The sequence below is a fragment of the Bombyx mandarina genome, chromosome 16 (genome assembly GCF_030267445.1).
Source record: "Bombyx mandarina strain Sakado chromosome 16, ASM3026744v2".
Taxonomy (NCBI): domain Eukaryota; kingdom Metazoa; phylum Arthropoda; class Insecta; order Lepidoptera; family Bombycidae; genus Bombyx; species Bombyx mandarina.
The window spans coordinates 12,425,695-12,436,793 of NC_143222.1; the positions used below are offsets into that span (position 1 = coordinate 12,425,695).

At 39.6% G+C, this 11,099-nt stretch overlaps 1 protein-coding gene across 1 annotated transcript; it reads right to left on the minus strand.

Annotated features, from left to right (window-relative positions):
• Positions 1-5,699: 5,699 nt before the first annotated feature.
• LOC114240490 (cytochrome P450 6B5) lies at positions 5,700-10,239 on the minus strand. The gene is made up of 2 exons (XM_028171056.2): positions 8,757-10,239; positions 5,700-7,872 (listed from the first exon to the last, which is right to left on the minus strand). The coding sequence occupies exons 1-2, from the start codon at positions 10,132-10,134 to the stop codon at positions 7,679-7,681; spliced, it is 1,572 nt and encodes a 523-aa protein (XP_028026857.2). The 5' UTR covers positions 10,135-10,239; the 3' UTR covers positions 5,700-7,678.
• Between the last annotated feature and the right edge of the window lie 860 nt (positions 10,240-11,099).

The window sequence follows — 11,099 nt, forward strand, 5'->3', positions numbered from 1 at the left end:
TGAAAATGTCGTAAGCGAGATTCAGGCATCTGTCAATTATCTTGCGTTGTATGATGGCTACCGGCCACAACGCAAATTATTATTATTTTGCGGCTTTGATTTTATTACACGATGTTATTTCTTCATCATGGAGGGCATTCGTGAACATGTTTTAAGAACGTATTTATTTAAGAATTGTACATATGATACGATACACAACGTTTTGTCCTAACTCCCGCCAAAATGACCTTGGATTTAGTAGTTTGCTAAAAAAAAAAACTACCAAAAAACCTGACTTATTTAAATAAATCTACATTAAATGTCAAAGTTGCCCATATCATCTTTTTATTTATTGATCTTCTTATTTGATAATGGAGGTTTTTTTTTTCTTTTGCGTCGCTTTTAAAGCTTGCCTTTATATCGACAGAGTATAATGTGTTTGTGATTTACGTGTCGTAGTCCTGTAACTCCTGTAATTACGTGATTCATCATTACGGCTCATGCAGGAGCCAGTCATCGGCCTTCTAGATCTCAATGTATTTTTGGAAGCTTATAGCGGCATCCAAAGCACAGGTCACCATACCCGTCGAAGGGTACAATGTAACACCTAGCCCTAGTATCAACCCACTGAGTTTGTCGCCACATTTTCTCGGTGGGTCGCGATTCCGATCCGGTGGTAGAAGTAATCGCGTAGCAGATGCTATTGAGCTGTTTAGGTCTTCTTTGGAGGCGCTCGGTCAGCTAATAACAAATCCACACCTAGCTAAGGCCATGCTCACCCTCCTATAGTGGTGACGCTAAAAAGCCTCTATGCCGCCACCCAAAAAGGGTCTACTATGAAATTTGAGGTAGAATATAGTTAAGTTAATGGATAGTTGAATCGGCGTCGGTAGGGCACATTGCTCGTGCAACAGATCGCCACTGGTGCCGAAAAGCTCTCGAGTAGTGACCGCGTTCCGAAGGATGTGGCGTGGACAAGCCTCCTACAAGCTGGACCACCAATCTGTTGAAGGTCGTTGGTATCTGATGGATTCAAGCAGCACGGGACCGGTCGTTGTAGCCATGCCTGGGGAGGTCTGTGTCCATCAGTGGGCGTCTGTGGACTGAATGACAGATAGATAAACTCAAGGCCCGCCTGATTTTAAATGGATACCGGAGAGCATAGACATCACAATATGAATGTGACATGAGGTCAAACTTTCGATTGTGTTATATTAAAAGCTATCGGATACATCCAATAGTGGCCCATGAATGCTCCGCGGCAGAAACAGGCTGGGCAGTGGCTCCTACCCGTGTTAGCTTAATATACCCTCCACGTGAATATTATCCAGCTATTGATCCAACAGTTAAAGACGACACGTGACACAGATTACCTTTAATCTTATGAATTAAATGTAATTATCCACTTATTTACAGTGAGGAGTTGAAAATGTAAACGCATCGCGTGGAATCCATGATAATATGTTATTCTATCGGAAATGACGAAGCAGATATATTCATTAGGGTACACGAAAAGAAAAACACTTCGGAACATAGTTCAGCTCATTGTTGATGTGGTTGTGGTTGTTTGGCCTTCAAGGTCCGGGTGGTTTTTGTCTGCTTAAGTCTCCTATCATCATGTGTCTGATGGTGTTACAGGTGTCTGACATTTACAATATTGTATCGAATCGTGGGCTCTTTGAAAGAGAAACGTTTATTCGAAAATTTTTATATTCAGAACCAGCGTGGGTCGAGGATAGCTGACCTTCCATCACCCGGATGCTCTTACGTAAAACGCGTGCAACACGCACGCACTTTTCCCCCTCGCCGTTCCCCAGACTGACATGTGAGGGGAACCCGAAACACTTAGAGGGCCAGGGCTTGGGCGAGGTCCGCCTCCCTGGCCCCCGCTCAACGGCGATGGGCTTGTGCGTCTCTCACGCGCCCCGCCGCCTCTTTCTGCGAGATGGTGCACTAGCAGAAGTCAAGCATCGCCTTCCACGACTCGTCGCCGCTGACCACAATACTCGGCAACGACAAGTCGTTTCCTATTTTTGCGACGAGGACACGGCGCAACCCCTCCCATGCGGGGCAGGCGACGAGCGTATGCTCTGCCGTGTCCAAGTCGCAATCGCAATGGTGGCACTCTGCCGTCGGCTCGGCTGTGATCCGGTGCAGAAACTCACCAAAGTCAACCATGCCCAGTGAGCACCTGCGTGAGCTGGAAAGTGAGGCGTCTTCTCTCACGATTCACCTAATCCACAAGAACTGGGCGAATCGCCTCGACGGTCCTACGACTAGCCGAAGGATCGGCCAGCAGCCTGGACCATGACTCCAGCACGGACTTAATTATACTACTACTAGTACAATACTACTTTCTACAAAGTTGAGCTTGCGATACAAAATATTTGTTTGGAGTGATATTTTTACTTTAAGGCTCTCTTTTTGTTTTTAATCTCTGAATTCGTGTCGTTGCAAAGTTTTTTATAGATTTTTATTATTCCGAAACTTCTGATGTCAACACTTCTAATTGTGATAAATCATTTGAAATTATTACTAAACTATGGTGGCGGTAAAAAAAGAACATGCCAATCATTGTATTCAAAATAAGTATTATTGAGTCTCATAATTTTTTATCATCATTTATAAGTTCCGAGATAATTCAGATGATAAAAAACATGATTATCTAATAGGTATGTATGTTTTGCAATGAAATCCTTTTTTATTACATAAATGGGTAGACGATCTCATGTTAAGTGTTAAGTCAAGCTAAGTTAACCTACTTTTAAGTAATCACCGGAGCCCATAGAAGTCAAAAATGTAAATGCCACTGCTAAAAGTGGGTACGTTGAGACCTAAGTTGTGTCAGTTTTAAGGTACAACGGCTTTCAAACCGAAACGCATAACTGCTTCACGGTAGAAATAGTCAGGTTCGAGTCAGACCTCAAAAACAGAAGCTCGAACGTTGTGATCCATGGACGCTCATCTGCGCCTAAAAATCTGGTGGTAGGACCTCTTGTGAGTCCGCGCGGATAGGTACCACCGCCCTGCCTATTTCTGCCATGAAGCAGTAATGCGTTTCAGTTTGAAGGGTGGGGCAGCCGTTGCAACTATACTTGAGACCTTAGAACTTATATCTCAAGGTGGGTGGCGTATTTACATTGTATATGTCTATGGGCTCCAGTAACCACTTAACATCAGGTGGCTATGAACTCGTCCACCCATCTAAGCAATAAAAAAAAAACAACGACCCGACCCGTACTGCAGGGCTCCACACCTTGCTGACCGCGGTAACCCCCCTACCTCATCCGGGTTCTGACCTTGGAGGGGATCGGACGCTTGGGCGAAGAGTGCAGGGGAGTCGTTTAGTGGGTGGGCCCTAAAATTCCTTGGGCCCGCGATCTGCTCTCAACACCTGCAGATCGTTGAGTCCCACATACCCCGTGCGCCCCCTAGGTGCGGGGACCTCGTAGGAGGTTCGGCCCCCGGCTCGTAGTAAAAAAAAGGGCTCCACACCTTGGTCCAGTCTTTTTCAATGTTTTATTAATAGCATCTCGGAATCTAACCAGAATTTTAAATTCTTTCTTTTCGCTGACGACCTGACATTATGGAACCTATTCCTATTTAATAAATTACAATAGACCATTACTCAATACAAGAAGATCTTAATGGTTTTGCATTATGGTGCTGTAAAGGTGTAAAGCTATTGTTTATTTTAGGCTAAAGGGCTTTTCTTTTCTATTAGGGGGCCCGAACATTTAGGTATTCCTTAAAATAAATTGGGCGTTCCTGTTCGCCGGGCTGAACATATAAAGATGCCAGTATTTGCATTAAACCAAGCGGTTACTAATAACAACATATACCTTTATACATATGTATATACATATAACTATATAGAAGTACCTACTTCAGAAGGAATAAACAATAAAAGGCTTCATTATGTTTTCTGTGATGTAATAGATTACAATATTTAAAACCCTTAATCTCTGTTAAAATTTATATTAAAAATTAAACAGTATTAATTAATAAACTATACAAAACACTCAACTCTCTTTTTACTGAATGACAGTCTTCACTTCATAATACACTGAATACAATAAATGACACTGAAGAAAAATCCTTGTTAAAAACTAAAGAATTTTAAATAATAAAGGTCTTTTCTTTATAATATGCATTTTTTTCATTCTTCGTAGTAATTCTTTTTACCTAAAACTAATACAATAATGACATTTGAATCTATACTAATCTATACTAATATTATAAAGAGGAAAGATTTGTTTGTTTGTTTGTTTCGAATAGGCTCCGAAACTACTGGACCGATTTGAAAAATTCTTTTTCCATTAGAAGCCGACATTGTCCCTGATGAACATAGGCTCCTTTTTTTTTTTTCTTTTTTTTTTTTTTTTTCTTTTTTTTTTCTTTTTTTTTTATTCATGTGTGTTTTAATGTTTCCGAAGCGAAGCGAGGGCGGGTCGCTAGTATTAAAATATTTGTGAAGTTGCATCATAATATGTTTTATTTATTTACTAGCCTTTGCCCGCATCTTCGTCCGCGTGGAATAGTTACTTTGGCATAACGCTAAATTTTACCCGCCTCTTCATTTACATAGAAAGTGAAATTATTTTTGAATAACAGAATGTTAAGGAGCTATTTAAGGTATCAAAATCACGCTTTTTAACCGACTTCAAAAGAGGAAGTTATCAATTCGACCATAATTTATGTTGTATGTATTTATGTCGTATGTATGTTTATCTATGTATGTTCACCGATTTCTCGAGAATGCTTGAACCGATTCTGATAACTCTTTTTTCTTTTTTTTGTTCGAAAGGGTAGATTTCCCGAATGGTCCTTTAATCATCAAGATCTGATGATGGCATCCTGGAGAAATCCAGAAAGATTTATAATTTACATACCAGTACTTAATTTTATACATGTTAATTTTAAGCTTGAATATTTTGTGTGTATTGCTGTTGGTGTGTCTAAATAAATAAATAAATAAATAATTGTCAAAACCTATTTTGAAGTGATTTGGGTGTTTCAATGTTGTAATGAATAACGTATTTATTTGGATAAGGATTAATATCATCTTTATAAAAACACCTTCACAAATAATGCTTTATTTTAGCACAAATTTGATTAGCATAATAAACATTATAGTGAGCCAACCTAAACATATAGACATATGCTGTCACGGACTTATTTTTAGATCTTTGAAAGAGGAACAATTCTGTCATACATTATTTTAGCAAAACTTTAACCATTTCCGCAGCGCACGCAGTGGAAGCTCTCAAATGAGAAAAAACTCCGATTTTTAAACATTATTTATTGGTGCTCCGCTTGCATTGGTCTTAACGTGATGTTATATATTATAGCCTATAGCCTTCCTCAATAAATGAGCTATCTAACACTGAAAGAATTCTTCAAATCAGACCAGTAGTTCCTGAGATTAGCGCGTTCATACAAACAAACATACTCTTCAGCTTTATAACATTAGCATAGATTGTATAAATTCCCGACATGGCGGTATCACGTGCGCTTTTCGTGTGCTTTACACTTAGCAGATTAAATATCGAAAACGTCATACTATGTTTTCAATTCGTTAAAATGACACGTAAGATACTTGTATCCAGCCCCGATATAGTCATATCATCCATGCTGTCAATCGAATTACGCCAGTAAATGCTAATTTTTCATCATAAATCAACAATTATGGGATAAGATCGTAGTATAAAAATCAAACCTCCAAGGTTGCATATTTATTGGTGTATTAACAACAAACAAGAAAATCAGTTAACATCGGTTTAGATGGCATCGCTTTAGAACGATTACTTCAATTTTGGCAGCGGCTTGGCTCTGCCCCTGGCATTGCTGAAGTCCATGGGCGACGGTAACCACTCACCATCAGGTCGGTCGTAGGCTCGTCTGCCTACAAGGGCAATGAAAAAAAAATTATAAACATTACTTTTTACTCTTTAATTTTTTTAGTCAAAATTGAAAATTCAAAAAGCAAAATCATTTATTTCAACTTGGATGTCATCAAAAACACACTTGTTGAATGTCAAAATGTAAAAGAAAATGTTAACTCTACCACCGGTTGCAAAAAAAGCCACAGTTCTGAGAAGAACCGGCGAAACAAACTCAGCGGGCTTTTTTTTTTTTTTGTATTTTCTCAACTATTTTCTTCTTTTTTTTTTAAACAAGAAAAGATATTTACAGTATACGAAAAAACAAGTCAAAAAAATACAATTCAAATAAATAATAATAATAATGAAAAATGAAAAGGCCAGGAGCGAACGCCTCATTCCCACGTAGTGCCATCTAGTAAAAAATCCTTAACTTTATAATATGCCTTGTTGCACAAACGTTCCTTGACAGTTTTCTTAAATCTATGAACAGGTAGTAGTTGAACGGTTTGTGGGATCTTGTTGAAAAGTTGTACACCCAGCCCCCTGAAAGAGTTGCTTATTTTCTTAATTCGAGCCGCCGGCAACGCAAGCCTATGTTTGTTCCTAGTGTTCACATTATGCAAATCGCAGACTCTGGGGAATTCTACAATGTTTTTACGCACGTACAATAAATTTTCAAAAATGTATTGGGTCGCTCTCCTCTTACTCGTATACATAAATTTCCTCCTCTTACTCGTATACAAAAATTTTTTTTTTTAAATTATCTTCAACATTGTTCAAGTTATTTTTTCTTTAAAATAATAAAATCTCTTATTTAATTGTGGATTACATTTTTAGTATTTCATTATCAATTTTATTGTTAAACGAACATATTTGACTTACAAACATACTTAGTGTCACTTCAATAACATTAAGTGTACTGAGTAACTAATTGTTAATTCCACAAAAAAAGTATCTTTATGAAATAAATTCGCAAATCATGATTATACACAGATAATTATTCAATAATACAAAAGAATTTTTTGTATTTAATCTATGTATGTGATAAGCTTGTTTAGAAATTGTTAACAATAAATAATTAAAGAAATAGATAACAGTGGATGCGATAACCTGGCGAAAGGTCACTGTTATCTAATCGCATTAATTCATTCAAAAAAAGACATTCCTGAACGATAGCATAATTACATCATTATCATTCTCCGAGTCACCTGGGGTCGGCGCAACATGTTTTCTCCTTCCATATTCCTCTATCTTAGTCCATTTCTTCGCTCACTCCCTTCTTACATATATCGTCTTTCATGCAATCCATCCATTTCTTCTTAAGTCTACCACTTCCTCTATATCCTTCCACATTCATAGTTAACACTCTCTTACCAACCTCATTTTCATTTCGTCTCATCACATGTCCATACCATCCTAAACGCGCACTTCTCAACTTCTCTGTCACAAGTGCCACTTTCTGACTTCCTCTAACATATTAATTCCGTATTCTATTCATTCTCGTTACTCCACACATCCATCGCAACATTCGCATCTCTGCTGCATGCAAACGCCTAAAAGGAGGATTTTTTTTATCGCTTAGTTGGGTGGACGAGCTCACAGGCCACCTGGTGTTAAGTGGTTACTGGAGCCCATAGACATCTACAACGTACCCACCTTGAGATATAAGTTCTAAGGTCTCAGTATGGTTACAACGGCTGCCCCGCCCTTCAAACCGAAACGCATAACTGCTTCACGGCCGAAATAGACAGGGTGGTGATACCTACCCGTGCGGACTCACAAGAGGTCCTACCACCAGTAAATTAACATAGCATTTAACGTGCGAAAATACGTTGCTTCCAGCCGTCTCGAGGTGTGGCCTTCAGGAATAATCCGGTACTTGGCTGTGTCAGCACTGTTGTGGATCTGAAGGGCACCGTTTTCGACATACCATCCGCCAGTTCGAAGTTGTACTTTTTCAAACAGGTAACCATCCCAGCGATGGTCTGCATTTTCCCGAAGCGCATACCTGAAAACAAATAGCGTAAGTGATTCCTTGGATTAATGCGACTGCGGACACTACGACTATTATTCGACACGTAATAATTAACAAGCTTAAATAACAAGCTTGGTAGGTACTTGTTGCTTTTTTTTAATTGCATATATGGGTGGACGGGCTCAGAGGCCACCTAGTCTTAGGTGGTTACCGGAGCCCATAGACATCTACAACAACTACCCCACCCTTCAAACCGAAAAGTATTACTGCTTCACGGCAGAAATAGGCAGGGTAATGGTACCTACCCGTGCGGACTCACAAGAGGTCCTAGCACCAGTAAAGAACTGGCGGTTGCTGGTCGACTGACCGATTCATCAACACAGCCCAAGCTGATGGAGCTACAATCTTATATTTTTGACAGCCTTTTACGTTACAAGCGTGTAATGAAGAAGGTTTTTAAATAAATAACACCAATAACCAAAAACAAAACCAAGGGGTGATCGGTTGTACGGATGAGAGTTTCACACACCTTTTTCTGGTTACAAATAAATGTATTTCGGCGTGGTTTTTTTAAGTTTACCACTGAGAGGCTGAATTTTGAATTTTTTAATAGAAATTTCCCAAACACAAGCACTTACTTTAGGAATGAGGGAGTTAGCAACAAGAGATGAAGGTAACTCAAGATGCAGTCTCTGTTTATTTTGATAAGCAGATTATTGTTATGGCAAAAACATTACTATTTATCTTTAAACATGCCCTACGTATCAGAATGTCCCCAGATGAAAAAAGTTGTCTATTGCACCTAAATATTGTACAAACTATATTTGTAGATACTGTTTTCCAATATTATTTATGTTTCGATATTTAATTAAGTATACTCTGTCTCTCTCTATTTCTAAACATAGATTTAGTCTTACCAATACAGATCCTGGGCCCTTCTCCGAACGGGAAGAACGTGAACTGCTTAATGTCGTTTTTGGCGTCTCCTAAATGTCTCTCAGGACGGAACTCTTCCGGGTCAGGAAAGTTGTCGGGGTTACGGTGGATAGCGTACACCGGGACATGCACACGCATACCCTTTTCTATCCTTAGGCCATCGGGAAACGTATAGTCGGCAACGGCTTCGCGGGTGATATTAGGAAGTACTGGGTACAGACGCATCGCTTCGTTCATACATGCCTCCAAGTACGGCAATTCCGCTAAACAATCATAATTTAACTTGTTGTTGTGTTTTAGCAAAAGTTCGTCGACTTCCTCTTGAGCGCGCCTTTGGGCTTCTGGGTTCTTGGCCAGCTCGTATAGGGCTGCCGAGAGAGTGCTAGCTGACGTTTCGAAGCCTGCACCAAAGAAGACTACGCACTGCGCTATCAATAAGGCGTCGTCAACCTTGACCGTCACTTTCTTTGCGTCCACGTTTTTGGGAACCAAGCCATCTCCGGTCAGGTAATCGTTTTGTTTCAGACTCAAAATTAAGTCCACGAAATCGTTTCGGTTCGTCGGCTTGTAGCCACGGTTCTCGAACACCTCAGTCAGGACTCTCTCAAAGAAACCGTCAATCTCCGCTGGAAAGCACTGGAGACCAAGCTTGTAGAATATGCCCGGCCACATCGAACGACTGATCCATTTCAGTCCTCGAGTTATTGAAGAACTAAATACGATGCTTCCCATGTTTGCAAAAGGACTATTTTCTCCGCCCTCTCTCAAGGTATTACTTTCAATACCGAAGGCGCTAGAGCAGATAGAGTCTAGCGTGTACCTTATCATAGCAGACCGGATCTCGATAATCTGCAAGTCTTTGATTTCCTTGTCCAGCATGTCTTCAAGGGAATGGTTGCATTTTTCCACCAAGTAAAACATATTTTTCATCTTTAACGATGAGAATAGCGGTGTTAGGTTCTGACGCACTACCTTCCATTTATCTCCATTTGCGAAGAACAAGTTCTGTGTAACTATTTCCTTATGATTGTAATCACTGTTTTCGCGGCTGTTGAAGTAATAGAAGTCTTTAGTAAAAACTTGCTTGATGATCTCCGGATTCTGCAAGACTAGGGCTGGTTCCGTACCGTAAAACGATCCGAAGTACGGTCTGTCAGGGAACTGCTGGCACAGCTTCTGCGTCACATCTCCTATGTAGCTCTGCAGTGTGATATATCGCATGTAGTTCCCAAAGAATGGCACAGGTTTAGCGTATGGCACATTTTTTCTCTTCCAATAATCGAATTTCCGGGTCGACCAATAGTAAATATACGTCACTAATAAAACGAAGGCGGCAAATACTACTGCACTCACTGACATGTTGAGACTATTCTATTTGAAGGCAACGCCAGCAATTTTATTTATACGCTAAGCTCGTATATACATACGTACATCTAATCGCGAAGACGTAACAGTGTTGTGAACACGATAACATTATCCGGAGCTGATATCATCCATAAATAATTAGACAATAAATTATCGACTAGTTTTTTTTTTTTTTTTTTTTAATATTGAAACTGGGCATCAAAATCAGACTGTCTATTGTATGTCTGAAGCGGATCCTCGAATATTTTGGTCACATTGCGAGGAAAGACGGCGATAACCTGGAAAAACTTATGATCACAGGGAAAGTTGAAGGCAACAGATCTAGAGGCCGCAACCCGACTCGTTGGTCCGATCAGATCCGCACCGCTTTGGACAGTACAGTGTACAGCGCGCTGCATGACGCCGTGGACAGGGGAAAGTGGAAAAACATCTTAAGATTGAAGCTCATGGGTGATGGTGGTCACGACCCTCAGACATGAGGAACACGATTCGAGGAGGAGGAGTGTTGGTAACAGTGCTACTTGAAATGTAATTAGACGCATGTAAACGATGTCGTTATGTTATAATTGACTTGAGGACGCCGGCATTTAACTTACGACCAGCGGTCACTAATAATAATAACCTATAAATAAATAAATATTTACTAACAATCACGCCACGTTAACTGGTCCCGTGATAAGTTCGTAAAGAACTTGTGTTACAGGTACCAGATAACGGATATAAATGTAAGATTTTTATTATACACATACATATATTTAATATACATCCATAACCCTGGAAAATACATTTATATTTTATCATATCGAATCCGCGACCCCCTTGTGTAGTGACCATGTCACTTATCACTACACCAGACCTATACATACATAATATGTATATGCATTTGTTGCATTCTTCGTTGTAATTCTTTTTGCATAAAACTAATACAATAATGACATTTTAATATTGTTACGCGCTGA

Bases quoted from the DNA above. Each gene is read 5' to 3' on its own strand.
- LOC114240490 (XM_028171056.2), bottom strand. From the start codon at position 10,134: ATGTCAGTGAGTGCAGTAGTATTTGCCGCCTTCGTTTTATTAGTGACG. The intron at 7,873-8,756 runs GTAAGACTAAAT...ATTTGTTTTCAG, and splicing joins AGGGCCCAGGATCTGTATTG to GTATGCGCTTCGGGAAAATG.